The sequence below is a fragment of the Rhodotorula paludigena genome (genome assembly GCF_050403205.1).
Source record: "Rhodotorula paludigena JCM10292 DNA, Rt_paludigena_JCM10292v1_ctg63, whole genome shotgun sequence".
Lineage (NCBI taxonomy): Eukaryota > Fungi > Basidiomycota > Microbotryomycetes > Sporidiobolales > Sporidiobolaceae > Rhodotorula > Rhodotorula paludigena.
The window spans coordinates 71,913-97,450 of NW_027481395.1; the positions used below are offsets into that span (position 1 = coordinate 71,913).

Below are 25,538 nucleotides of genomic sequence, written 5' to 3' on the forward strand. Positions count from 1 at the left end.
GGGAAGGAAGGAAAAGCCAAGTACCAGGGGATGACAACCCTTCAAGTCAGCCTCTGGCGTTCGATCGTCGACACCTGACCTCCATCGCCGCGCGAGACGCGCCAGTACCTGTAGGATAGATAATGAGCAGTCGGAACGCTCAGCAACTCAGGTGAGACGCACTTGTCAAGCACGCCCGAACCTCCGAGCGTGTCAAGGAAGCCCTCGTCGTGTGTGATGACCACGAGCTGGAACTGCGATGCAGATCAGAGAGCGTGAGCTTGAGGACTTCCGGCAGGAGACGGCTGAGAAACGCACATTCGACTGGTTCTGCCGCTCCTTGATGAGCCTGGCAAGACCGGTCAGCTTCCGTCTCGATCGCGCGCAACACATGGGAGCCGCTCCAGAAGGGACTGATGCAACGCACCCAGACAGTGACCCCGCGAGTGCCTGGATGTTGTCGTGGTCGAGGTTGGTGGTCGGCTCGTCGAGGGCCATGATGCCGCAGTTGACGCTGAATGACTCGGCGAGCGCGAGGCGGATGATGATCGAAGCGAGGACCTTCTGTCCGGCACTGCAACGTCCGCGCATGTCCATCTCGGTCGTGTCCTTGAACATGACGACCTGTGCGAGGTATTGTCAGAACGAGCCCGCCGGCAGGAGACGCGAGACGTACTCGGTAATTGTACGAGCGCGCCGTGCCACTCGCCTTACCCTCGGCGTCCGACTTGATCATGATCCTGTCGATGTCTGTCGACGCGAGTCCGTCAGCTCTGCGCGACAGCACGGGGGCACGCACGCGCGGACACACCGGTGCCCTGGTACGTCTTGGTCCACAAGTCGTAAATCGTGTCGTTGATCTCCTTCATCTTCAGCCCGTGGAATCGCATGATGGCTCTGTCGGGGCAGGACTGGTTAGGCGCGGCCGCAAAGTGCAGAGCGTTGGCGACCTCACCCGTCGAGCGCCTTCTGCAGCTTCTCGAGGTCCTGGTTCGACATCTCGGCCGTCTGGAGTAAGCCGACAACGTCAGCACCGGCGAGATCACCGAGGACGCGGCGAAACTCGCCTTGAGATTGATGAGCTCGCGGCGGTACTTGTCGTCGATGTCCTTGTACTCAGTGCGCAGCTCCTCCTTCTTCTCCTCCTCGTCGCGCTTGAGCGTCTCGACCTCTCCACCGAGACGCGCTTGCTGTTGCGCGGAAGAGCCATCAGGTCAGCTCTCGTATGGGCTGAGACGCTCGAGGGTACGCACTTCTGCCTGCAGCTCGGTCTGCTTCTTGCGCTGCTCGTTGTAGTCCGTCTCGAACTTGCGGTACGCCTTGCGCGCCGAGTCCTCGTCGAGCTCGTCGATCTGACGGTCAATTGAGTCGAGGGAGCGCTTCTCAGTGCGCACGCGAAGGTTGTCCTGGAAGTTGCGCAGGACAGCCTTCGAGTCGGCGAGCGCCTGGTCGATGTGCGACACCTGGGCTTGGAGCTGCGCGATGCGCTGCTTCGCCTCGTGAATGACCGAATCGTGCTGCTGCAACTCGCGCTCGCACTTTTCGAGATCGGCATCGCCCCCGCGATTCTTGTAGCTGCCCAGAGTGACGGTTAGCCCAGGGCGAGGCATGATAAGAAGCGAACGCACTTGGAGAGCTCGCGGGTGTTGGACTCGATCTGCTCGAAACTCTTGTTGAAGTCGCGCTGCAGGCGACTCGCTGCCGCTTCGTCGCGCGTGAAGTCTGCGCGGATCGTCGACAGCTCGTTCTCCTTCTGGCGGATCGGAGCGGTAGCCTCGGAGATCTTCTTGTCGAGGTCCTGCGGGGCGCCAGTCTCGTCAAACCGGCAACCTAGACAGCAGCGTCTGGAGACGCACCTTGGACTGCTTCTCGAGCTTGCCGATGTTGTCGCGAGCCTCAACCTGGTTCTGCTCGAGCGCCTCCTTGTCCTTTAGCTCTTGACGGCGCTTGCTGAGCTCCATCTCGCGGGCGTGAATCGAGGTCGACAGGGTTTGGATCGTGTTGGTCGCCTGTTGCTGCTCGGTGCGAATCTTCTCGGTCGCCGCCTTGACGGTGCGGCTGCAGATCCAGGCGTGAGCCCGATACAGAGCAAATCTCGTAGAAAAGTGTACTCACAGCTCCTCGCCCAGCTGGCGCAGCTGCTCCTGGATCTCCTCCGTCGTCGCGGTCGAGCCCGTGGCCGAAAGCTCCGACTCGAGCTTGCCAATCTCGCGCTGAATGTCCTCGCACTCGCGGTGCAGGCGCGAGACTTCGGCAGCCGACTTCTTGAGCGTCTGAACATCCCGCGCGCGGTCCTTCAGGTCATTCAGACGCGCGGTCATTTCCTCGGCCTTGTCGCGCGCCGGCGCAAGCTTGTCCTCCTGCTGCGTGGCCGCTTGCTCAGCTGCGGGGATCTCATCCTTGCTGAGGCGGTTGTACGTGAGCTCAGCCGGGACGAGGCGCTTCAGCTCGGCGAGCTGCTTCTCCCAGTTGACGAGGTCCTCCTTGAGCTGCCGCAACTCTTGCGGCGCCTTCTCCTTGCGGCGCTTGATCTGCATAGCAATCAGGGGCTCGTCAGTCTCATCGACTACGGCATTCTGGCAGGGCGACGTACGTAGCGGTCGAGATCGGGCAGCTCGTCGCGCGAGACGGAGCGGTCGCAACCGATGCAGACGTGGTTCTTCTGCGCCTTGTTGAGCACGGTATCGTAGAACTTGTGGATCGACTCGGTAGCGGTCATGTCGCTGCCAGCGCGTGGCCGTCAGTAAAAGCACGAAATTGTACAAGGCGAGTCAACCGTACCTCTTGATGGCCGCGATCTCGGCTTCGGCCTCCTTGACAGCTTCGTCGACCGTCGTCTGGTCCGTGTCCAGGCCCTTGAGCCCATCCGTGATTTTGACCTTCGCAGCTGCGAGATCATCCGGAGGTCAGCGTGCAGCTGCCGGTGCTAGCAAGCAAAATGGGAGACGCACCCTCGGCGGCAGCATGCAGGTCCTTGACCTTCTTCTTGGCAAAGCTGACGCTGGTCTCGATGTTCTGAAGCTCGCGGCTGGCGTCACGAGCGGCGCGCTCGGCGATGTTCTGGTCGCGCTCGAGCTCGCTGTCAACGCCGAGACGCTGCGTCAGAATGAGCTCTCTCTTCACGACAGCGTCGACGAACGCACTTGATGAGCTCCGACACCTCCGCCTCCATCTTGTCGCGCTGGGGCTCGGCCTTCAGGAACCGGCGGTAACTCGCCGCGCTCTTGTCAATCAGGCTCGCGACAGCCTCGTCCTTCCTCGTCTTTTCGGTCCTGCGCAGCTGGAGCTTCGCGCGCGTGTTGGCCTGCGCGTTGAGGCCCGCGAGCTCCGTGTGCAGCGCGTCCCGGCGCTCCTCAAGGTCCTTCGCTTCGCGGCCCTTGTCGCGAAGCTGCTGCACGTGATTCGCCGCCTTGAGGTTGTCTTCGGTCTTCTTCAGACGCTCCTTCTCCTCGGCAAGCAGCGATTCCTGGTACGTGATGTCGGCGACCGTCGTCGTCGTGGCGTCGAGCTGGCGCGAGATGTTGGCGATGCGAGCGTTGGCGGCACGCTGCAAGGGGGCCCGACCTCGTCAGCTCGTGTTCGCTCCGTGAAGCGGGAACGCCACGCACGATCTGCTCGGCGATGTTGGCTTTCGCCCGTTCGTCGGCCGCCTTGGCACTCTTCAGCGCCTGGATCTCGTCCTGGTACTTGCTCTCCGCGGCACGCGCCTCGTTCTGCATCGTACGCCGAGTCAGCCTGAGCAGCAAGGTGAGACTTCCGCACACGCAGCGCACCTTGATCTTGTCGATCTTGTTGGCCTGTGCGATGCTCGCCTCGTCGAGCTTCTCCTCGAACTCCTTCATCTCGCGCTCGCTCAGCTCGTGATCGTAACCGGGGATGCCGTGCTTCTGCGCAAGCTCGCGGATGAGCGTCTTGCGCGCCTCCTGCATGTCTTGATGACGCTGTGCGGAGATGGAGAGAGCAATCCGTCAGCGCGGCTTGCAACCCACCGACGGATGACCCGACCGGCTGGCACGCACCTGCTTGAGCGCGAGCAAGCGCCCGTGCGCCGTCTGCGCCTGACTCCGTTTGCGCTCGTACGCCGCGAGCGAGTCCTGCTCGTCGCCGAGCTTTTGCTTCGTCGCCTCGCGCTCGCTGCGCGCCTTGTCGAGGTCGGCCTGATGGTTCTCGATCTTGGCCTTGAGCTCGGCTTCCGTGTCTGTGTGCAGTGATCGGAAGGCATAGCAGCGTCAGGCTGTGCATCCAAGTGATGCTCCTGCTCGACGCGAGGCGAACGTGTTGTACCTACCGGGCAGCTCCTTCAAGCCCGTCTGCAGGTTGTGCAGGTTCTCTTCGTGCAGCGCACGCCTCTCGCGGAGCGTGTCGACCTTGCCGATGATGTCTTGATACTTGGTCGCTTGGTTGAAGAAGGTCTTGTTCGTCTCGACGAGCTTGGCGACGCGTTCCTCGAGCTCGGCGTACGTCGCCTCCTTGACAGCGATCTGCAAAGACACCTTCTTGAGGTTCTCGCGGAGCTGTGGGACGCGGGGCTGAGCATATGAAGGCAGTGCAGCTCGTGCACGAACGGCCTCACTTTGAAGGCGCGGTCACGGTCCGTCTTGAGTGCCGATAGCTTCTCCTTGTCCACCTTGATGTCGACCGTCTGCTCCTTGCGGATCTTCTTGATCTCGTCGAGGACCTTGGTGTAGCTGCGTAATGTGGGAAACAACAGGAGTCAGCCGACAAGTCCCAGAGAACCGCAAGCCCCGGGGCTGGCTGTCCGCAACAACTCGCTGGACGACTCACTCGCTCGCCTCGAAGATATCGTCAAACTTCTTCTTGAGCGCCGCGGGCTCGCTGAGCGGCCAGTTCGACTCCTCCTGGTGGCAGAAGATGACGTTCTGGAGGATGGCCTTCGAGACACCGAGCTGGGCGGGCACCTCCTCGTCGATGTTGGCGCACTTCGTCGAGAGCGTTTGGCGTTTCTGGATAAAGGGGCAGCGAGGTCAGCAGCAATACAGGCTGACAGGAACCGACTTCGGGACCGCGACATGCGCGAGTAAGTCCGTCTCAGTAACCGGAAGATCAAGCAACGCACCCGCTTATCAACCTGGTCTGGGTCGGCGTACGAGATGACGGCTTCGAGCGTCTTCATTGACAGGCCCGAGATGGTCTTCTTCTTCTGGACCTGCAAGCGGCGCTCGACGAGCATCTTCTCCTTGCGCGAGTTGTTGAAGCGGAGCTTGACCTGCGCCTTGACCTCGTTCGTGCCGGCGATCTGCGGCCGGCGAAGAGGGTCAGCATGCGGGGCGGTGCGACGGGCGCACTTGCACGAGGCTCGTTCATGAGCACATTTCGGCTTCTGGCCGCAATGGACGCGCAAGGATAGGCCGCGCGCGAAACGGATGGGACACACAGCAGGGTCATGAATAAAAGCACCGCCCTTGGCGCCGGGGGGAAGCTCGCCAGTCGTCGCGTACTTCAGGCATTCGATGATGGTCTGCCGCGACAAGTCAGCCTTCTATCTCCCTCCCTCAGCTCGAATCGCGCATAGAGACCGCTGATGGTGCAGCTCCATCTTGGCGCGCATAGAGAGGAGCGCACCGTCTTTCCGCTGCCGTTGTGTCCGACGATGACGGTGAGGGGCGTGTAGAACTGCATGACGGCCATCTCGTTCGAGTCGAACGAACGGCTGTGAGCCACGAAAGGTGTGTAAATAGCGTCACGCATCTGACAACGCCCGTCACGAGTGTCTGAACATCGCGCAGCGAGGCGAAGTGGGGCGCAGAGAGACGCACATGCCGCGAATGGCCAGCTTGTCGAGGGACGACATGGTGGACAATCGACGGGGTGATCCGACAGGTTCCTCCTAGCCGCTCTGCCGCGCACGAGCGGTTACTGCCGAGTGAGAAGCGAAGAGGTGGTCGCGAGCTGATGAAGTCGAGCGCGGGGTGCGGGCGGTCGAGAAGCAGCGCAACGCTACGCAGGATGCTACAGGCCGTGTCTCAAGCTCGAGGCGCTACGCTGCGCGGTATAGGACGCGAGCGAGCAAAGACGGGCAAGGTCAACCTCGTCGACGCGTTGGTGCACGAGGGCGCGACAGCCCTACAACCGCTTGCAAGACTCTTTCTCGGGCACAGACAGCTCCTGACGATAGCATAGCGCAAGCTGTACACCTGTCGGACGAACGAGGGCTACTTCGAGACAGACGACACCCCTTCCGCAAGTTGACATCGGAGACGCTGCAATCGGAAGAGCCTCTGACAAGCCCGCACAACTGCCGAGGCGCACCGCCATGCGGCCATGTCTCGTAGGCATATCCGACAGGTGAAAGCAGAAAGAACAGAAGACTGCGTACAGCACAGAAACCGCGAAACGCAAACGAAATGTACAGGGTCGCCTCCCGCCCTCCACCTCTGCACCACCTGAGCCGCTCTCCACGAGTGTCCGTGCGCCAGTAGATGCTGCAGCGTGTTGACGCTCACATGAGCATCTCGTGCGAGGGTCGGAGGTCGGAGCGGGTGGGTTCTGCAGGTGCAGGTGGGGAGCGTGAGCGATTTGTCCGGATGCACACCGCGCTCAGTGAGAGGTCGGCGATGCTATGTTCGTACGCAGGCCGTGCGGAGCGGCGGTAGGGACAGCATGACGCACTGATGATGGGATGCAGTTGTGCGAGGTATGCGATGGCCCACCTGCGGACGCGAGCGACAGGGTCAGCTCTTGTCATCGTGCACAAGTATCCCGTAGGAATGAACAGCACGCACATGAGCCAGCAGCAGCTCACGGCGAGGAGGATTGACGTGCGGATGGTCCTGCCGAGCGAAGAGGCGGTGTCAGCGGGCGGGGGAACATCGAGGCGGGAAGAGTCAGGGCGCCGGCGAGCTAGGCACCCAGCGACACAGCGACAGAGACAACAAATGCCACTCACACCTGGTTCTCGCCCTTGGGGACCGAGACGAAGCCGCCAGCTGCAGCTCCGATGGCGATGAGGAGGACGAGGAAGATCCTGCGGACGGGACAACGACGGTAAGCTCGCTTGTCTCCCAGTAAGCTGCACACTTGCACGCACGTGCCGCCTCCCATCGTGTCTGGCTCGGAGCGGGACGAGGAAGGAGTGCGCCCAGAGCCCGACGTCGACGAGGGAGCGGAGCGTGCCCCTCGCTCGCCTCGAGCCACACCGGTTGTCTGGCGGGCGAGGCGTCGCACGGATTCAGGAAGCCCCCCACTAGGGCGCACAGCGAGCTGCGCGCCTCCTCCACCGCTTCCACGCTCTCCCGCTGGACCTTGCTTCCACCCTCTCTCGTTCAACTTGCTAGGTTTGTCCGTGAGTCGTGCTGGTGGCAGTGGCTGCAGCAGCGTTCGCTGTGCGCGCAACCGTGACTCTGCTGGCCGACCCGGTGTCTATTCTCGCCCCTGCGGCTGCGCTTTCGGGGTGTGTGCTCCTGAACGAATTCGCCGCATCTTCGCACAGTTCGTTACTGCCGCGATGACTCCCTGACGTCTCACCACGAAAGCGACGCGGGCTCCGCGCAATCTCCAGGGCTGCTGAGTGCGCACTTGCGTGGTCAACGTCGTCCCGATGCTGTCTTCCCGCTCAAGGTGCGTACATTGTGAAGGCATGTAGAACCCGTAGGCACACTGACGCAAAGCTTGATGTCCTACGTAACAGCCTGAGCAGCGGCAAATGCAAAAGGGTACAGTCCAAGTACAGTCCCTAAAACCGCACCGTTCAGGCGGGCTCTTCGAACCAGCAGAACGCAATGCCGACCCCCTCCTTCTCGCTTCCGCAGCGTCTCTCAGCAAAACTTTGTTCGATGGCCAAGCACTGCGCTCGGTGGCGGATCGACCAGCTGCTCGGGAGGCGCCACGCTGCGTGCGTGGTCGACGAACGGCACGACCTGCTCGAGCCGCCCGCTTCACCCAAATAAGGCTGTTGCGGCGTGCTGTGCGGCTTCCCGCTGTCTCTTGCAGCACCGCCTCTCGCACACGCGCGAAGAAATCGCTGCAGGAGAAGCAAGGCGAAGACGCCCGGCCCGTCGGCTCGCCTCGACCGGGCATCGTCGGCCTGTGCCCCTTCCAACTCGTTGTCGATGTGCGCTAGAGCCTCTCTTGGCTGGCGTGGAGAAGGTACGGCGCTTTCACAGCGGGAGGACGAGGAGGCGATAACGCTGGACTTGCGAGTTGCGCTGGGCAGCTTCAGCTCGACTCTCGCTCGCTGCGTCTGGCTGGCTGATGCCGTCTGGTGCAAGCGCCAGAGTGTCGCTCAGGAACAGGGCGCACGGCGGCGGCGCAATCGAGAGGCTGTCCGCGCGTCACGCGTTGGCTCCTTGATGCTATTTTCGGCTCTCGTTCCTCCCTGCTGGCCCCTCTCGCTTCCCCCCACGGTTCCCCCGAATTTGCGCTTAGCCTTTCTCAAACCCTGCGTTCGCTCTTTCATCCTTTCTCACGACTCTCTGTCCCACACGGCGAGCCATCCGCCGAGATGTCGCACCCCGTCGACTCTACCCACCCGGTCGAGCCGTCTATCGCTCGCATGACGGAAGAAGCGGCCAAGCAGAAGGCGGTCGCGACGCAGGAGAAGCGCGAGCTCGCGGGCGACGCCGACTTCCACGACCACAAGCACCTCGACAACGTCGTCAACAACCCCAACGCGCTGCTCGAGAACCCGCTCCAGGTGCGTCTCGCTCGTTTCGCGCGACTTGCTCGACCTCCACCTCCACAGCACTGAACGCGTTCGCTGCGTGATTGTACTGACGCTGTCCACCGCTTTGACAGGGTATCTCGCACGAGCGCCTCGAGGGTGAGCTATTGTCCTCCGGTCGCTGGTGCTACTCCGGCGCTGCTCTCCTGTCCGCCAGCGACGCTCGGTTGCGTCCGCTTTCGCCAGAGCAGAGTGTGCTGACAGGCTCGCCATGAACAGCCATGGGTCGCGCTTTTGCGCGCGAGAAGGGGCTCGGCGAGTTCGAGGACGAGTTCGCCAAGGGTGCGTTTCCCTCGCCGACGAACGGACCCCGGGGCGATCGCTGACCCTCCACCTGATAACAGGCGCCCAGGTGGCGCAGGACCCGCTTGCGTTCGAGTCGCTGACACTTCTCAACGATGAGGACCGCAACGTTCTCCGTCGCGAGGTTGTGAGTGGACCTTCTCAGCCGGCGGCTTTCGCATCCTTCACACTAGATAAGCCCATTCTCATGCTGTCTTGCCTCACCGCAGACGCACAAGTGGGACCAGCCCTGGCGCCTCTACTCGCTCGTGGTCTGCTGCAGTATGGTGCGCACATTTCGCTTTGACCGAGTTCCTCTCGAGTTCAGTCGCTTGACGCCATCACGATCTACAGGCTGCTGCCGTTCAGGGGATGGACGAATCGGTCACGAACGGCGCCAAGTCAGCCCCATGCCCTGCCCGTCTGATTCCCTTCAAATTGCTGACGAAGTTGCCCCCGCTCGCAGCTTGTTCTGGGCTCCTCGTGCGTCGACACGGTCGCTATACGCCTGTCCCGTGCCGTTCTGACGTTTTGAACATCTCCGTCGCCAGAGTTCGGCCTCATCACGGACCCTGCGCTTGACCCGAACGCATCGAACAACCAGTGGGTGAGCCCATTTCGCTTTTCCCTTACCTCTTCACAAAGCAAGGTATGCTGATCTGCATTCTCGTCGACAGATTCTAGGAGTCGTCAACGGTGCTCCGTACCTGTGCTGCGCCGTGCTCGGCTGTGGGTCATGTCTTCCCCTCCCTCCCGTGCTTTCCGATAGCGACTGACCCTGCCCGCTTCCTTCTTCCAGGCTGGCTCACTGCTCCCCTTAACAACTGGTGCGCTTCTAGCTCTGCTCGCCGTTGCGCCAAGCATGCACAAGCTGTGCGCGACAGGGCGATGAGACTGACCCGACACTGGATTGCGCCGCAGGCTCGGTCGTCGCGGTGCCATCTTCGTCACGGCGCTCCTCTCGGCGCTCACGTGCATCTGGTCGGGCTGTGTCAACTCTCGCTGGCACCTCTTCGCCGCTCGTTTCGTTCTCGGTCTCGGTATCGGCCCCAAGTCCGCCACCGTCCCGGTCTACGCCGCTGAGACGGCGCCGCCCCTCATCCGTGGCGCGCTCGTCATGCAGTGGCAGGTGTGGACTGCGTTCGGGATCATGATGGGCACTGGTACGCTCGGCTCCTCCTTTTCCCGCCAGATGAGACGCAACTGACCCTTCACTCGCGTCCGCTCTCCACAGTCTCGTCGCTCGCCTTCTACTACGTGCCCGACACGGCCAACATCACCGGCCTGAACTGGCGTCTCATGCTGGGCTCGTGCGTCTCGACCGATAAGCCACTGCGGAGGCTTCCCGCTGAATGCCGACCTCCTTCGTCCCTGCAGCGCCTGCCTTCCCGCCTTCTTCGTCATGGCGCAGGTGTATTTCTGCCCCGAGTCGCCCCGCTGGCTCATCGGTCGCGGCCGCTACCGCGACGCTTTCAAGAGCCTGTGCACGCTCCGCCACACCAAGCTTCAGGCCGCTCGCGACCTCTTCCTCATCAATGCCCTTCTCGAGGAGGAGGCTAACATGCCTTCGGGCAAGGCGGCGCTCATCGAGCTCTTCAGCGTGCCGCGCAACCGCCGTGCCACGCTCGCTTCCGGTACCGTCATGTGCGCAGAGCTCCTTGGTTGCTTTCCGCACGCGGGATTGCCAGCATCTGCTGATCTGCGACCGCGTGAACAGGTTCATGCAGCAGTTCTGCGGCATCAACGCCATCGGTGCGTCTTCCGGCCTTGCGCCGCTTCTCCTTCGTGTGTTGACCGTATTCTTCCGGGTCGCAGCCTATTACTCGTCGACCATCTTCCGCGAGGCTGGATTCAGCGAGGTCTCTGCCCTCGGCGCGACCCTCGGCTTCGGTGCCCTCAAGTGCGTTCCCCTCGCTTTCCTTACCAGCTAAAGACCCTGCAGACTGACTGGTGCTCCGCCCGCTCAACTCCCGCACTGCAGCTGGATTATGGCTGCTCCGGCCGTCTGGACCATCGACAGTGCGTTCTGTCTAGCACCCCTGACGTACGAGTTTCGCGACTAACGGGTCGACGACGCTTCCTCCAGCCTTCGGTCGCCGCAACCTCCTTCTTACGACGTTCCCGCTGATGTCCGCCTTCCTTCTTCTTGCCGGTATGTTCTTTCTTCCCTTACCAGTGCGCCCAACGACTGATCTTTGGAGTCCCGCTCATAGGCATGGCCTTCTTCATCGACGAGGAGCAACCCATCTCAAACGCTCGTACTGCCGTCGTCGCTCTCGGCGTTTACCTGCACTGTGCGTTGTCGCGTTCTCTCATATTTCCGGCGCGATGCCACGAATCTGACTGACCCTCTTCCCCCTTCTCGCCCATCCTCTCGCCCTGTCAACTCGACTTTGCTTCGTCCTTGTGCCTCTTCTATTGGCGTTCTGCTTGTACAGGCATGGCTTACTCGCCGGGCGAGGGCCCCGTACCGTTCACCTACTCCGCCGAGGCCTTCCCGCTTTACGTGCGCGGTGCGCTGGATTCCTCGGTCCCCAGCCTGTGGCAGCTGTTGACATCGCATACTGCAGACGTCGGCATGTCGTACGCGACGGCCGTCACCTGGCTCTTCAATTTCGTGCGCTCTCGCATCTCGCGACAGGACGAGCACCTCTGACCCTTCACTGCGCACACGTGCAGGTCGTCGCCCTCACGTTCCCTCGTCTCCTTGACGCCTTCACGCCTCAGGGCGCCTTCGGCTGGTACGCCGCTTGGAACGCCATGGGCACGCTCCTCGTCTTCCTCTTCGTCCCCGAGACCAAGGGTCTCTCCCTCGAAGAGCTCGACCAGGTCTTCTCCGTCCCGACTGGTGCGTCCGCTTTACACATCGAGATTTCCTCCTGTGCCACATCTGACGCTCTAGCTATCTTCCTCAGCCAAGCACATCGGCTACCAGGTCAAGGTTGCTCGGTGCGTTACAGGCGCGCCGCCCTACGTTGATCCGGGCACTACGTCTGACTCTCGAGCTATACTGCAGCACCAATTTCCGCCGCTGGATCCTCCGTCAGAAGATTGCGCCTGTCCCGCCGCTGTACCAGTGGGAGCAGGCGACGCCCGCTACGCGCGAGTTCTGAGCGTCGCCCATCGGACGGCCCGAGCGGCAACCGCGCTGTCGCTACCGCCTTCCTTTCTGTTCACCTTACATTCGTCTGATTCGTCTCATTGGGTTCTCTTCACGACCGCCTCGAGCCTTCTCATAGCAGCGTGCAATCCGTCTGTCTCCGTCGGCCTATACGGTAGTCTCTTGCCTCTGTTTCTACCTCGGCTTGCCTTCGTTCGGTCGCTCTCATTTCGCCTTCCTGGTCTTGTGACTCTGCGCCCACGCACGCTTGAGGCACCATCGATAGACATCGGTTCACCGCGTGGGCACGAGGCTTGGACGCCGAAGGCCTCCTATCAGGGTGGCGGTGCGAAGGGACGCTGCTGGCTCTGGTTCGCAACATTCGCATGTGTGCGCCTGTGCTCTGCGATGGCCTGGACTCTTGCCTGGACTGGGTGCTTCCTTCGAGGCGGAAACGACAAGAGCGGGGGACTTACGCATTTCCACGCTGAGCTCGGTCGAGTGTGTGTGCTCGGCTCTCATTCCAGTGCAAGGCAACCCGCATCGACACACTCGCTCGCTTCTTGTGATCGTGAGACGCTTACTTGCTTCGCACGGGGCGCAGGAGGAGTGTCCCCCGCGCGACCCTCGAACTCTCATGACCTTCTCAAATCGACATGCTCGCTCCCGATCGCTGCTTCTGTCTATTTCGCTTGCGCGTGGGCTCGTTGGAGTGGCCGGGACGCTGCCAAGATGCTAGAGACCAGCAGGAAGGCCAGTGACTAGCGAAGAGGGCGCAGGAGTGCGGCGCTTCGCCGTCTCACTCCTCTTTTCGATTTCGCCCAGCCGGCTCGCGTCCGTTCCGGCTAAGGCCAAGGGCGTCATCCGCCCAGCGTTCACCGCGCACGCTCCTAAAAATCCCGTTTGCAAGCGCCTTGGCGAAGGGAGGCGTCAATCAGCGTCCGTCTTCTCCTCTGCGCCCCCGCGGCCCCCCTCAGTGCACCCCAAGCGTTGCCCCCCCCTCCCGCCTTTTCCGCCTCTTCTGTTCCCGTGCTACCTTCTCCCTCTCTCTTTCCCTCGACAGCGCCGAGATGTCGCACGCCGTCGACTCGACGCACCCGGTCGACCCGTCCATCGCTCGCATGACTGAGGAGGCGGCGAAGCAGAAGGCGGTCGCGACGCAGGAGAAGCGCGAGCTTGCCGGCGACGCCGACTCCCACGACCACAAGCGCCTCGACAACAACGTCAACAACCCGAACGCGCTGCTCGAGAACCCGCTCCAGGTGCGCAGGCCGCTTCCGCGTTTTTCGCCTCTCTTTTCGCCGCTTCGGCTCCTATCCAGCCATCTGTCTGACGCTTTACACTGCTGCAGGGCATCTCGCATGACCGTCTCGAGGGTAGGCGGCTTTGTATGATCGCTGCTACGCGGAGCCGAAGCTGATGCCCAACCGTACGGTTCGCAGCGATGGGTCGTGCGTTTGCGCGCGAAAAGGGTCTCGCCGAGTTCGAGGAGGAGTTTGTCAAGGGTGCGTTGTACCTCGCATAGCTACTTCGGGTTGGAAACTGACCGTCATCAACGTGCGCAGGCGCCCAGGTGGCGCAGGATCCGCTTGCGTTCGAGTCGCTCATGCTGCTCAACGACGAAGACCGCAACGTCCTCCGTCGCGAGGTTGTGCGTCCAGATTTCTGGCATCTCTAGGGCCCATCTGACCTTTCGACGCGAGCATGCAGACGCACAAGTGGTCGCAGCCGTTCACGCTTTACGCGCTAACGTTCTGCTGCAGTATGGTGCGTCGCGTCTTTCTGCTTGCTTCGCTCTTCCTAAGGATATTGAGGTGTTTTCCTTTCCAGGCCGCCGCTGTCCAGGGCATGGACGAGTCGGTGACGAACGGCGCGAAGTGCGTTTTCCTCTGTCTCTTGGAAGCCTCAGCGACACTGACGGACTCTTCCGCAGCCTGTTTTGGCCCGAGCGTACGCAAATATCCAGGAAAGCGCCGTGCTGAGGCATACTGACCCTGCTTTGTACGGCAGAGTTCGGCCTCGTCACGGACCCTGCTCGCGACCCCAACGCTTCGACGAACCAGTGGGTGCGTGCATCACGCTTCACGGGCCTACTCGTCAATGCCTGACGGATCCGTCGTATAGCTCATGGGTTTCATCAACGGCGCGCCGTATCTCTGCTGCGGTATTCTCGGCTGTGCGCTTCGAGCTAACTCGTTCCGTTGCGCGCACACGCTGACCTTGCATCTCGCAGGCTGGCTCACGGCGCCGCTGAACAAGATGTACGTGTACAGAGAGCACCGTCGCGGTGGGCGAGTGCTGCCGTCAAACTTACGTGTTTCGACAACTCGCAGGTTTGGCCGTCGCGGCACCATCTTCATCACCTCCGTCTTCTCCGCCTTGACGTGCATCTGGTACGCCGTGTCTCTGTGTGGTAATCCGCTGAGCCGCTTCCGCCCGTCTGGGAGGAGGGGAGACGGATGCGGCCCCCAAGTTGGGCGAAGGTCCTTCCCGGAACTCACATCTCTCGTTTGCAACAGGATGGCATGCACAAACTCGCGCTGGCACCTCTTCGCCGCTCGTTTCGTCCTCGGTCTCGGTATCGGACCCAAGTCCGCTACGGTCCCGGTCTACGCCGCCGAAACAGCGCCGCCCATCATCCGTGGCGCGCTCGTCATGCAGTGGCAGGTGTGGACCGCGTTTGGCATCATGTGCGGTACCGGTAGGCAGTCTCGTGCTTATCTTTCGCTGCAGAGTGCGAGATTCACTCTGCGTCACTTTCACAGCCTCGTCCCTCATCTTCTTCAAGGTCGGCGACCCGAGCGGCATTACTGGGCTTGTGCGTCCTGTCTGATTTCAAGGTCGTGCTCATACTGTGCTCATGCGACTCGCTACTATCGGCAGAACTGGCGTCTCATGCTTGGCTCGTGAGCTCGAATATTCGGTTGAGAAGGCCGACATTGTCGATGCTGATTTCGCGCTTGTCGCCGTCCGCAGGGCTGCTCTTCCCGCCTTCTTCGTCATGGCTCAGGTGTACTTCCTGCCCGAGTCGCCGCGTTGGCTCATCGGCCGCGGCCGCTACCGCGAAGCATTTAACTCGCTCTGCCGCCTTCGCCACACCAAGCTGCAAGCCGCGCGCGACCTGTTCCTCATCAACGCGCTTCTAGAGGAGGAGGCCAACATGCCGACTGGCAAAGCGGCGTTCTTCGAGCTCTTCAACGTCGCTCGTAACCGTCGCGCGACTCTCGCTTCGGGTGTGGTCATGTGCGTCCTATGTCGTTCCGCCTCTTCCACTCCCAGCCCGACTGACAGATCGACGGTCACAGGTTCATGCAGCAATTCTGCGGTATCAACGTCATCGGTCCGCTTACCGCCCTTCCGCCGCGTCCGCCGCGCTTGGACTGATTTGCCCTTCTTGCGTGCAGCGTACTACTCTGCGACCATCTTCCGCGAGGCCGGATTTGACGATGTCTCGGCGCTCGGTGCGACCCTCGGGTTCGGTGCTCTCAAGTACGCGCAGACCCCCTGAACATCGTCTTCGCGGCTTGCTGACGATCTTCTGCAGCTGGGTCATGGCCGCTCCTGCCGTCTGGACCATCGACAGTGCGTTATCACACTGACAATAACCTGCTGTGGACGAGCTGCTGACCGATGGCCTCTTCCAGCCTTCGGCCGTCGCAACCTCCTCCTCACGACGTTCCCTCTGATGAGTGCCTTCCTGCTGTTGGCCGGTAGGTCCCACGTCTTGCACAGTAGCGCACGAAGAACTCCACACTGATGTACTGGGCGCACAGGCATGGCATTCTTCATCGAGGAGGACCAGGCGATCAGCGATGCTCGCACGGCGGTTGTCGCTCTCGGCATCTACCTTCACTGTGCGCTGGCAATTATTGCCGTCATCTTCTATACAGCCAGCTGATGTTTCTCGTCGCCGTCGCTCGCTTTGCATCGTGTCCGCAGGCATGGCCTACTCTCCTGGCGAGGGTCCTGTGCCATTCACCTACTCGGCCGAGGCGTTCCCGCTCTACGTCCGCGACGTCGGCATGTCGTACGCGACGGCCGTGACGTGGATCTTCAACTTCGTGCGTCGTCCGTGTTGCTGAGCGAATCAATCTGCCTCGCTGATTTGCGTGTTCGATGCAGATCGTCGCTCTCACTTTCCCTCGTCTCCTTGACGCCTTCACGCCTCAAGGCGCCTTCGGCTGGTATGCTGCGTGGAACGCCATGGGAACCCTCCTCGTCTTCCTCTTCGTCCCCGAGACCAAGGGTCTCTCCCTCGAAGAGCTCGACCAGGTCTTCTCCGTCCCGACCGGTACGCCCGCCTCCCTCTTGCTCTCGCGGCATGCTGTCGCACTCGACTGACCGTATCGGTCGTCATCTCGCAGGCAAGCACATCGCTTACCAGGTCAAGGTGGCTCGGTGTGTCCGCATCTTCGCTATTCAAGCCCTCACGCCTTCTGACCCGCATCTTCTGCAGCACCAACTTCCGTCGCCACATTCTGCGCCAGAAGGTCCAGCCGGTCGAGCCCCTCTACCACTGGTCGACCTAGAGCTCCGCGAGTCGCTGCTCACGATGGTCTCGCCTTCTCCGGTAATCTGTTTGCGCCTTTTTTACGATCCTCTTTCGTGTAGAGCCTTGGCCCGGACCCCCTTCGTTCCGTACCCTCTCACTGTCTCCGCTCGCACTCGCTCGTCTCCCGTCATTACTTCCCACGCGCCCTCCTCGTTACTTCTCGTCTTGTCTGGAATCACGGCTCTGCACGTCTCTCGTTTCGTGGCAGTCACTCCTTGTGAGCACGAGCGCCGTGGACCGGATTGAGTGCACAGTCTGACTGACATTGCGCACAGAGAGAGAAGGAAGCTCAAGTCCAACCGCGCGTGAAGCGGAGGGGAGAATCGAGATGAATGGGTAGGATGGAGAAGGCTCGAGGCTCATGAGGGTATAACCGGCGACGAAGAGGGAGAAGGGCACAACGGTACAGCTGGAGATAGAGATGGAAAGATGAGATGGATGAAGGTATGCACGGCGAAAGCGGGAATGTGAAATGCACGATGAGCGACCTCCCCGCCTGAGGGCGGAGAGGCATGATGTGCAACAACGATGCAGAAAGAAGGAGAGAGCAGCGCGAGAGTATGCACACGGCGCCAGAGCGGCGCCGAGGGTGAAAGAACTGGATGCAGCGCGCGAGACGCGCTCAGTGCCCGTCGACCTCGTAGAGCGACAGCGAGCTGCCCGAGCGACGGTTGAGCGCGCCACGCTCAAACATGCCCGGCTGCGCGCCCGTTGCGCCGCCGAAGAATGGCACACTGCTCGTGCTCTGCGTGCGGGCGAGGCGCATGCGCTGCTGCTTGGCCGGCCCGCCGAACGCAGCTGCTAGTCCGCCGGACTGCCCCGCCGGGCCGAACGGCGAGTTGAGCGGTGCGGCGGACGACATGCCGAGACCCGAGGGCGTCGGCGGGGCCGACGAGATGGCGGCCATCGAGACGCCCTGCGAATTGCGAGCGCGCTCCATCTTGCCCTTGAGGTCGGCGAGGACAACGAGGTCCTTCGGCGAGACGTAGTCCTGCCCGGCGCGCGTCGAGAGGTATTCGAGCGCGATCTCGAGCGAGGCGAAAGCCTGGTCGAGCGTAACCGGCGGCGTAGCGGTGCGGCCGCCGAGTGAAAGGGACGGCGCCATGCCGACGCTGCTGGCGCTGTTGCTGCGCGTCGGGTTGAACGGAAGACCGCCCGAGATAGTGGCGCGACGGTTGGCAGCGGCGGCCTGCTGCTGCTGGTGGTCCGAGACGGCGGGAGCCGGAGCGGGGTATGCCTGGTGCTGAGGGTATCGTTGATGCGAGGAATGATGCAGATGCGATGATGCAACCGACGACGACGAGTTTGAAGCGAGAGAGTACTGCGAGGAAGGCGTGGTGCTCGCGCCGGTCGAGAGGAAAGACGTCTGGAGCTGCGCCTGCTCCGGGTTGAAGTAGCCGCTGCCCTGCGCGCCAGTCGCGGGCGTGCCCGGGACGGAGCACAGGTTGCCTTGACTGTCGCGGAACGAGCCATAGAGCGAGCCCGTCAGCGGAGTGCCCGGCCCGTTCTGCGACGAGAAGGCCGTCAGGCCCGAGTAGACCGACGTGCTCGATGCGGTCGAGCCCGAGCGGCGATGGTAGATAGAGGGCGCCGGCGATGCGGTCGTGTCCATGCCGCCGAGGACCAGGTTCTGCTGCGGCTGCGAGCCGTAGTTGACGAGCGAGGTCTGCGACGACGACGCCGACAAGCCGTTGGTCGAGGCGTAGCTCGCGCCGAGATCGTGCGACTGAAATTGGTGCTCGAGACCGGTCGCAGGGCCGTACAGCGAGTGCGCGAGGAGCTGGCCCTGCGTGTTGGTCGGCGAATAGTCGCCGAGGACGAGCGAGCCCGTCGCCTGGTGCGACATGCGAGATGGCGTCGAGGCGTCGTGCGGGGCCGTCGGCGAGTACGAGAACGGCTGCGCGAGGCCCGACGCGCGCTCGGTTGTCGTCGAGTGGCGAGAGTGGACGGTCGAGTGCGTAGGCGTCGCCTCCGAGTCCATCGACAGGTCGCCGAACGACCCGCCCGCCATGGCGCCCATGCTGTCCTCGGCGCGCGCCGTCGCCGGCGAGTGATGACGGCCGGTGAAGCCGTCGGCAAAGGCGGCAAGGGTCGACTTGGCGCTCTGCAGGCGCCGGACGGTCTTGCTGCCGATCGAGCGCTTGCTGCGGCGGACGGCGGGCGCCTCGTCCTCCTCGACCTCGTGCTGCGCCGCCTCGTCCTCGTCGTCCTCTTCGCGCGGCGGATCCAGCAAGCGGTGCGAGTTGGGCGTCGGGGTCGGCGCAGTCGCCGGCGGAGCGAGGGCCTGAAAGCTGGCGAGAGCGGCGTCGACGTCGTGGAAGGCGCCGCTCGAGATGCCGGCGCGAGCCTTGAACGACTCGAGCCACGCGCGGTCGGCCTTGAAAGCTTCGTTGCCGGGCAGGCTGCGCGCGATGGCGCGGGCCTGGCGCTGGATCACCGTGTCGCTGAGCGAGTGATTCTTGGCGACGTGCTCGGCGGCCCACACAACGAGCTCGCTGTCGACCTGCGGGAAGGCGCTGCCGATGAGGCTGCTCGAGCGCGCGGGCAAGTCCTGAGCCTGGGCAATCGAGTCGAGTGAGACTAGCGACGACATGGACGACGACGCGACGAGCCCGGGCGACTGCATCGGCTGCGGCACAGGCGTAGCGGACGGCGACAGCACCTCGGACTGGGCACGGCGATGTCCGCGCGACGACGAGGACGCGGCCGATTGAGGGAAAGCGTCGACGGCGAGGGAGCCCGCCTCGTCCTCCGAGTCCATTGCGAGGTACTTGTCCTTGAACTTGAGCGTCTTGGAGATGGTGCTGCGTTCGTAGCCAAAATGCGCGCCGATGTCGTCCTGCTTCCACCCAGGGTGTGCGAGGTGGAACTGGCAGATGGCCTTGCGCTCGGCGTTCGAGAGCTTGCGCGAGTGCCGCCCGGACGTCTTGATCGGCGACGACCGCCTGCGCGTGTGCTTCTGGTGCGCATCGCGCTGGCTGTTCTGGCGCGAGATGGACCCGGAGCGGTACGGCGTCGACGGTGCCGTCGAAGTCGCGCCGCCAGTCTCGCCGCCGTAGATGCTGCTCGTCGCCGACGACGACTCGATGCGCGACATGTTGAGCCCCAGAACGGACGACGTATCGCTCGGGCTCGAGCTGCGAACCGACTGCGACGGGTTGATCGTGCTCGAGAACGACGCGCGGAGATCGCCGAACGGCGAAGGGAGCGGCTGGGGGAAGAAGGGCGACGCAGGCGACGTCAAGGCGGACATTTGAAGCGGCGGCGCCGTTACGGAGTGCAGCGACGATGCGCGAGACCGTGCAGGCGACGCAGGACCGGCCGATGTGGGGTAGGTGGAACCCTGGGCGAGCTAGATAGATTGCGAGGGGCCAGGAGGCGGGAGAAGGGGGTGACGCGGGGCGATCGCGGTCAGCTTGGACTTATCCGGAGCGGCACGACGGCGGCAACACGAAGATGCAATCGAGAAAAACGCACGGGCAGAGTTGCGACCGGGGGATGCGAAAGAAGCGGCGTGGTGCCCTCGACATGGCCAAGCGAGGGGTCGGCGGCGCCTCCCGCTTCGAGCGCGGCATGCGCGGGCTCCTCCTCGATGCCGCTCATGCCCACCGACGCCTCGAACGCTGTCCCGAGCTGGAACGGCGCCTGGCGGGGCGGGAACGGCGCCCCCGAGCTGAAGCCGTTTTCACTCACCAGCTCGCCGTACGGGTCGTGGAACGGCTGCGGCGCGCCCGCCGGACGGTCGGGGCTGTAGCCCGAGGTGCTCCACTCGCCCCAGCCGAGCGCAGAGAGGTCCGGCTCGTGCGCGGGCACGTGGTCGTCGAGGCCGGCGGCGTTGCGGAGCTGCGCCGACACGGTGCGCAGGCGCTGCTGAGGGAAGCCGAAGTCGTTGAGGCTCATCCTGCGAGCTCGACTGGGGCACGGCAGGTGCACTGGGCGAGCCGAGGGCCGCGCACAGAGGCGACGAGGCGGGCGAGGGAAGCGAGAGCCTGCGGGCGAGAGAGGAGAGCGGGCGAGCGAGCGAGGGTAAGCTTTCTGAGGCTCCGGGAGAACGAGCTCTGGCGCGGAGGCTCGTACCGCGGCGGCGACGGATGCACCGTTGCTCGAGGGCGACGCTGCGAGCTGCCCGGCGCGACGACGACGGCGAGGTCGTGCGGGAGAGCGCCCGCTGGTGCTGGCTGCCCGGGTTCCTTCCGCCCTCGAGGGTTCGCTCACTCTGAGCCCCTTCTCTCCGCCCCGCCCTCTCCGCTCTCCCCGATCGCCCGTGCCTCGAAGGGCCGCGCTGCGCGAAAGCCCTCTGCCCCGGCTCCCAGCCTCCTTTTCTCGCGCGCCCAACCCGTTTCGTCTGCCCGGCGTTTCTGCTCCACCGTAGAGCATCACCCAACTTCGCCTGCTCTCGTCCACCGTCTCTCCTGTCCGACGATCTGCAGACACGGGCAGATGCTGTTCCGCCGGACCGCGCACACTGCAGGTCGGCGCAGACACGCGTCCCCTGCGCACCCTCGTCGACCGCGGCAAGCTTGCTTCAAGTCCGAACAGAGTGCTCCGCTTGCCAGCCGTCTCTGGTTGTGCCGCATCGAGTCTGGCCAGTAAGATGTACTACTCGTTCGCTTCGAGATGCAGGTCCGCGAAGGCACGCTGCACGCTGCTCGCTGGTCAATGCGAGGGGCAATCGACTCGGTGGAGACCCCGCCTCGCACCTGCGCCTGGCCACGAGGCTGGTTCACCGTCTCGCCGCACCTTTTGTTCTCGCTGCGGGGTCTCTAGTGTTCTGCGGCCTCCGTCTCAGGTGCCGCTCTTTGCCTTGCGAGGCATGCAGCCAGGCTGTCGTCCTCGCTTTGACCGCAGACGTGAATCGCTTCGTGAACCTCGACCACTAAACATGCGGCTTTCCCTGCCGATTTGCGGCTTGGTCCAGAACCAGCGACGCTCGTCCGCATCGAGTTACAGGCCGAGAGCCTGTATGCTCGATCTGCTTCGCTGCTTTCGATAGGAAAAGCCCGGCCTTCGACTCTACAGACCCGCTCCTGCTTGGTGTCGTACCTATGTGCCAGTCTCGTGAAGCTTGTTCGTTCGGTGTAGGAGAAGGCCGTTGGCGCTGGCGCTGGCGCAACGGGCGCAAGAGACGGCCACTCAAAAAGATGTCTTGTCTGATCACCCGAGGCCATCGTCCGATCATTCGCGTGTCGTCTGCATGATGGACGAGACACGCGCTGTACTCTGTGAGACGGGAGTGAGCCGACAGCAGCGGAGCGAGACACATATCCCGTCGCCGTTGTCGTCCGCTTTCTCGCATTCTATGAGCAGCTCCAATGCTCTCGATAGGGCTTTCGCGCATCCCAGGGGCATTGGAAGCAGTCGATGGGTCCAGACAGTCGGGCATTAGGCCAACGTTGCATACGATCAGGTCTCGGACAGGATCGAGGGCACGAGAGGGCACCCTTCGCTCTGCTGCGGCCCAACGTACTGCAGGCGCCCGGCTCTTGTCCGCAGAGGGATCGTGCAAACCCAGCAGACACAGTACTGCAGTCGCGAACCGACATTTCGAGAGAGCTCAGACGAACGCGAGCGGCAGGCCCTCTGCATTGCCCGCACTCGGACTGCTTGCACGACTGCATATGTGCTGCGGACAAACCGAGCGAGGGCGGGCCAACGATGGCCCCCTAGGTTTCGCGCCGGAAGCTGTGCAAAAACCCGTTTCTCTGGGCGCCCTTTTCCCCCCAGATTCTCACGCCCTGCTCCACAAGCGGTGATAGACCGGCACCACACCGATTGCGAGGCGCTCGCGTGGCCCGGCACCTGCCCCTCCCGCCTGGCCCGCTCGTCTCGTCGCAGCAAGAGCTGCAGAGAAGGCCGTCGCTGGGCTGGTTCTCCAGCTCGGCGCGCAGGTCCAGGCGCTTCCGGTCTGGCTGGACCCGCCCCGAGCGAAAAGATCGAGATGCTGTAGCTCGCGCGAGGGTTTGCCCGGCGAGAAAGCCGCAAGCACGCGCAACCCTGCCTTCTCCACCTCGGTGAACAGGCGGGCCAAGTGTCGCTCACTTCGGCAGGGAGCACGGGTGCGAACTCGCCAGCCGTCACTGCTTGGGCCACGCCAGCGTGAGCCCTCCCTCCGTGCAGAGTCCATCTTCTCGTCCCGATGAAACGACGATCCACCGAGCGGGCTTCTTCATTCTGCAAGCGCCGTTCTCGAGTGCACGCGTTCCCGGGTCCGCCTTTGTCTTGTCTCGTCCCGCGAATCCGCTCGCCTCCGCCAGACAAGCTCAGCGCGACGTAGATCCGAGCAGAAGCGTGGATGCCAACCGAACGGAGGAGGCGAGCAGGGGAACTGGGTCACGATCAGGTCATCGGGAGCGCATGGCGCGGTCGGCAATATATCTCGGCGCACCCGAAGCACCATGCGGCCGATGCTGGACAAAAGCGCGAAAAAGGAGCGGCAGAGCCGCCGTGCACCGAAATATCCGGGCAAGGTGAGAGCCTTGGACGCCGTGTTGTCGTGGCTGCAGCCAGTGACTCCTCAGCGCCTCCGTACAGGGTTGTAATCGTCTTTCAGATCCAGTAGACGCCTAAGGTGTGCTCTACCGTCGGTCTGCGAAGCAGAGGTGCCGCTCGATGATCGCAACACGGCCGACATGGCGAGGCCAACTCTGACAGTACTGCTCAGCACAGTCGGTCCTTCGGCGCACGTTGGACGTGCTGCACCGCTGATGCTGTCGCAAGGCAGAAACCATCGGCGGGCGCATGGAGTGCGAGGGAGAGGCTGGAAGCAAGCGGGACCGGCGGGAGCGAACGACACAGCACACGCAGAGGAGAAAGCGAAGCTGGAGGATGACAGTGGTAGTACAACATGTACTGCGTGATTCTGGCTGTACAAAGCAGGAGCCGGCGGCTCATCATCGGTTTGCGCCGGCAGCGACCGCGCTGTGAGGGCGACGCTGTCGTCAGCAGAGCGCGATAGGGTCCAGACGCTTCAACTGACTTGGTTCTGGTAAGGTTGTCGATGTCTGCAGGTACTCATGGCGTCAGATACGGGTTCTGAGGACGAGGGATAGAGGGCGTGAGGGGGACGAACAGGTCTGGAGGGTCTCGTTCTCCGACTTGAGCTTGTTTGCTTCGCCTTGGACCTCGCCCACTCGAGCCAGCAGTGCTACATGCGCTCAGATACAGTCAGCGCGATGGCCTGGGCGCGAACGGTCCCCCACCTCGTCGTCCGAGAGACGACACGACAACTCACCCCTCAGCCCGTCCTGCTTGTTCAGGATGTCACTGCGAATAGTACTCGGTTAGTCTACTCGATCACGCGCGCGCTGAGTCTGCTTGAAGCGGTGGGAGGGGCGCACCGGACGAGCTCCTCCTTTGCGGCGACGTCTGCGGCGGTGAAGGTCTCTTCGGGCTCTGCGACGGCGGGTGGCGGGCCCCAAGCATTGTCTGCGTCAACTGAGCTCGCGTGCGGCCTGCTCATCGTGTGCGGCCGACTCGATTCGAGACCAAGCTCCTCTCCGTGAGACTCCTTCTGCCTTCACCAGCTCGCCTATCCCGCTCGATCGCGTCTGCTGCAGCTCTATCGAGTCCCGTGTACCCTTTTGAACCACCGCCAGCTTGTACGAAGCGCTCACGTGCTGTGCTGCGACTTTTTGGCGACCCTTCACCGCCTCTCTCGAGCTCGCCATGGCAAAGTCATTCGACTCGGCGACGTACCTGCGTGGGCTGGGCTGGAACGGGCCAGGCTCTTCCCTCAACAACTCGGCGTCCGGTCGCTCCAAGCCCGTCACCGTCGCGCAGAAGAAGACGCTCTCGGGCGTCGGCCGCGACCGCGACACCAGCTTCGCCTGGTGGGACGCCGTTTTTACGAGCGTGGCGACAAAGGTCGGAGGGGACAAGGTGCGCCCAAACTTCTGGCATCAAGGCGAGACGTGGCTGACTCTACCTTGTCTACTGTCACGACCGCAGACGGACCAGCAGCACCGCACCTCGACCGGCATCCTCTCTCATCGCCCCCCTCCGCCTCAGGGCAACGCTTACGAGCCGTTGACGGATGAGCAGAAGGCGGCGCGGAGCACCGGCCTCAACCTCGACGCCATGGCGGCCGTCAAGCTCGAGATGGCCCGCCGCCAGCTCTACAGCGGCTTCCTGCGCGGCTCAACCCTGACAGGGTCGAAGGACGACCCGGAGTCGCCGCCTGCATCGTCGGCGAGCGCGGGCGCGGGCGTCGGGAGGGAAAACGATCCATCCGGGCGGAAGAAGCGGAAACGGGACGAGCAGCAGGAGCGCTCCGAGGAAAAGCTCGCAAAGGCCGAGCGGAAGGAGGTCAAGCGGAAACGTAAGGAGGAGAAGGAGGCGCGCAAGGCGGCCAAACGGGACCGCAAGGGGAAGGGCAAGGAGGTCGACAGCGCCCTGTCTTCCTCTGCCGCCGAGTCGACCGCCTCGTCCGCGCTCGTCAGCGTTGACGTCTCGACGACCGGCACGCCGACCGAGGGCGAAGCCGAGGTGCCGCCGTCGAAGGAGGAGCGCCGTGCGCAGAAGAAGCTGCGCAAGTCGCTCGCGGCACTCGCTGCCGTCGAATCCGCTTCGTCGGCTGCGTCGCCCGCGCCCGTTGTCGCGTCCATCGTCGCCACCGCAGTCTCGACGCCTGTATCGTCGGCGTCCAGTGTCGGTGCGGACGAGGCGGCCTACCTCGAGGCAAAGGCGGTGGCGCGACGAGCCGAGAAGGAGGAGCGGCGACTCGCCAAACTCGCGAAGAAGGCGCTCAAGGAGAAGAGCAAGACGCAGATGTAGGAGTAAGACGGCGCTGTCTCGGACTTCACCATGTTGTCAACACCACCTCGTTCCCGTCGCTCGCCGGAGCCGCGTGTCTGCCGCCCTTTGGACGCTTATCTCGTCCTGCCGGCTGGCTTTTGCTTCTTGTCTCTGCTTCATTGTGTGCTCCGACGCGCAAATCGTCTCCCGCT

The 25,538-nt window shown here is 63.2% G+C and overlaps 7 protein-coding genes across 7 annotated transcripts; 3 read left to right on the top strand and 4 right to left on the bottom strand.

Moving 5' to 3' along the window:
• Positions 1 to 41: 41 nt before the first annotated feature.
• RAD50 (MRX complex DNA-binding subunit) lies at positions 42 to 5,791 on the bottom strand (the record flags this gene model as incomplete). The annotated part of the gene is made up of 26 exons (XM_076652040.1): positions 42 to 108; positions 163 to 233; positions 298 to 328; positions 407 to 603; positions 656 to 729; positions 791 to 876; positions 935 to 987; positions 1,047 to 1,169; positions 1,233 to 1,554; positions 1,608 to 1,777; positions 1,836 to 2,037; positions 2,095 to 2,510; positions 2,573 to 2,702; positions 2,761 to 2,866; positions 2,931 to 3,058; positions 3,123 to 3,526; positions 3,588 to 3,692; positions 3,753 to 3,920; positions 3,999 to 4,177; positions 4,268 to 4,493; positions 4,553 to 4,667; positions 4,765 to 4,943; positions 5,057 to 5,236; positions 5,375 to 5,458; positions 5,563 to 5,650; positions 5,757 to 5,791. The coding sequence occupies 26 exons, from the start codon at positions 5,789 to 5,791 to the stop codon at positions 42 to 44; spliced, it is 3,939 nt and encodes a 1,312-aa protein (XP_076502422.1).
• A 648-nt stretch (positions 5,792 to 6,439) lies between these two features.
• On the bottom strand, positions 6,440 to 7,041 carry VMA9 (H(+)-transporting V0 sector ATPase subunit e; the record flags this gene model as incomplete). The annotated part of the gene is made up of 5 exons (XM_076652041.1): positions 6,440 to 6,486; positions 6,610 to 6,650; positions 6,723 to 6,770; positions 6,887 to 6,964; positions 7,028 to 7,041. 5 exons carry the CDS (start codon positions 7,039 to 7,041, stop codon positions 6,440 to 6,442), a joined length of 228 nt encoding a protein of 75 aa, XP_076502423.1.
• A 1,399-nt stretch (positions 7,042 to 8,440) lies between these two features.
• JCM10292_003481 (sugar porter family MFS transporter) lies at positions 8,441 to 12,054 on the top strand (the record flags this gene model as incomplete). Its single annotated transcript, XM_076652042.1, has 23 exons — positions 8,441 to 8,632; positions 8,734 to 8,758; positions 8,879 to 8,941; positions 9,004 to 9,089; positions 9,172 to 9,228; positions 9,296 to 9,342; positions 9,408 to 9,424; positions 9,493 to 9,548; positions 9,619 to 9,670; positions 9,741 to 9,768; positions 9,863 to 10,104; positions 10,176 to 10,251; positions 10,319 to 10,585; positions 10,659 to 10,693; positions 10,757 to 10,841; positions 10,923 to 10,960; positions 11,028 to 11,093; positions 11,155 to 11,235; positions 11,380 to 11,454; positions 11,512 to 11,558; positions 11,621 to 11,789; positions 11,857 to 11,890; positions 11,958 to 12,054. The coding sequence occupies 23 exons, from the start codon at positions 8,441 to 8,443 to the stop codon at positions 12,052 to 12,054; spliced, it is 1,935 nt and encodes a 644-aa protein (XP_076502424.1).
• Positions 12,055 to 13,111: 1,057 nt separating this feature from the next.
• On the top strand, positions 13,112 to 16,570 carry JCM10292_003482 (sugar porter family MFS transporter; the record flags this gene model as incomplete). Its single annotated transcript, XM_076652043.1, has 24 exons — positions 13,112 to 13,303; positions 13,393 to 13,417; positions 13,484 to 13,546; positions 13,607 to 13,692; positions 13,752 to 13,808; positions 13,872 to 13,918; positions 13,975 to 13,991; positions 14,052 to 14,107; positions 14,166 to 14,217; positions 14,275 to 14,302; positions 14,375 to 14,434; positions 14,561 to 14,742; positions 14,807 to 14,859; positions 14,925 to 14,947; positions 15,018 to 15,284; positions 15,347 to 15,381; positions 15,446 to 15,530; positions 15,586 to 15,623; positions 15,686 to 15,751; positions 15,815 to 15,895; positions 15,981 to 16,102; positions 16,164 to 16,332; positions 16,406 to 16,439; positions 16,498 to 16,570. 24 exons carry the CDS (start codon positions 13,112 to 13,114, stop codon positions 16,568 to 16,570), a joined length of 1,911 nt encoding a protein of 636 aa, XP_076502425.1.
• Positions 16,571 to 17,215: 645 nt separating this feature from the next.
• On the bottom strand, positions 17,216 to 20,493 carry JCM10292_003483 (DNA-binding domain-containing protein; the record flags this gene model as incomplete). Its single annotated transcript, XM_076652044.1, has 2 exons — positions 17,216 to 19,945; positions 20,071 to 20,493. 2 exons carry the CDS (start codon positions 20,491 to 20,493, stop codon positions 17,216 to 17,218), a joined length of 3,153 nt encoding a protein of 1,050 aa, XP_076502426.1.
• Positions 20,494 to 23,483: 2,990 nt separating this feature from the next.
• JCM10292_003484 (uncharacterized protein) lies at positions 23,484 to 24,052 on the bottom strand (the record flags this gene model as incomplete). The annotated part of the gene is made up of 5 exons (XM_076652045.1): positions 23,484 to 23,511; positions 23,570 to 23,594; positions 23,663 to 23,737; positions 23,825 to 23,856; positions 23,931 to 24,052. The coding sequence occupies 5 exons, from the start codon at positions 24,050 to 24,052 to the stop codon at positions 23,484 to 23,486; spliced, it is 282 nt and encodes a 93-aa protein (XP_076502427.1).
• A 206-nt stretch (positions 24,053 to 24,258) lies between these two features.
• On the top strand, positions 24,259 to 25,365 carry JCM10292_003485 (uncharacterized protein; the record flags this gene model as incomplete). Its single annotated transcript, XM_076652046.1, has 2 exons — positions 24,259 to 24,471; positions 24,541 to 25,365. 2 exons carry the CDS (start codon positions 24,259 to 24,261, stop codon positions 25,363 to 25,365), a joined length of 1,038 nt encoding a protein of 345 aa, XP_076502428.1.
• Positions 25,366 to 25,538: the final 173 nt, after the last annotated feature.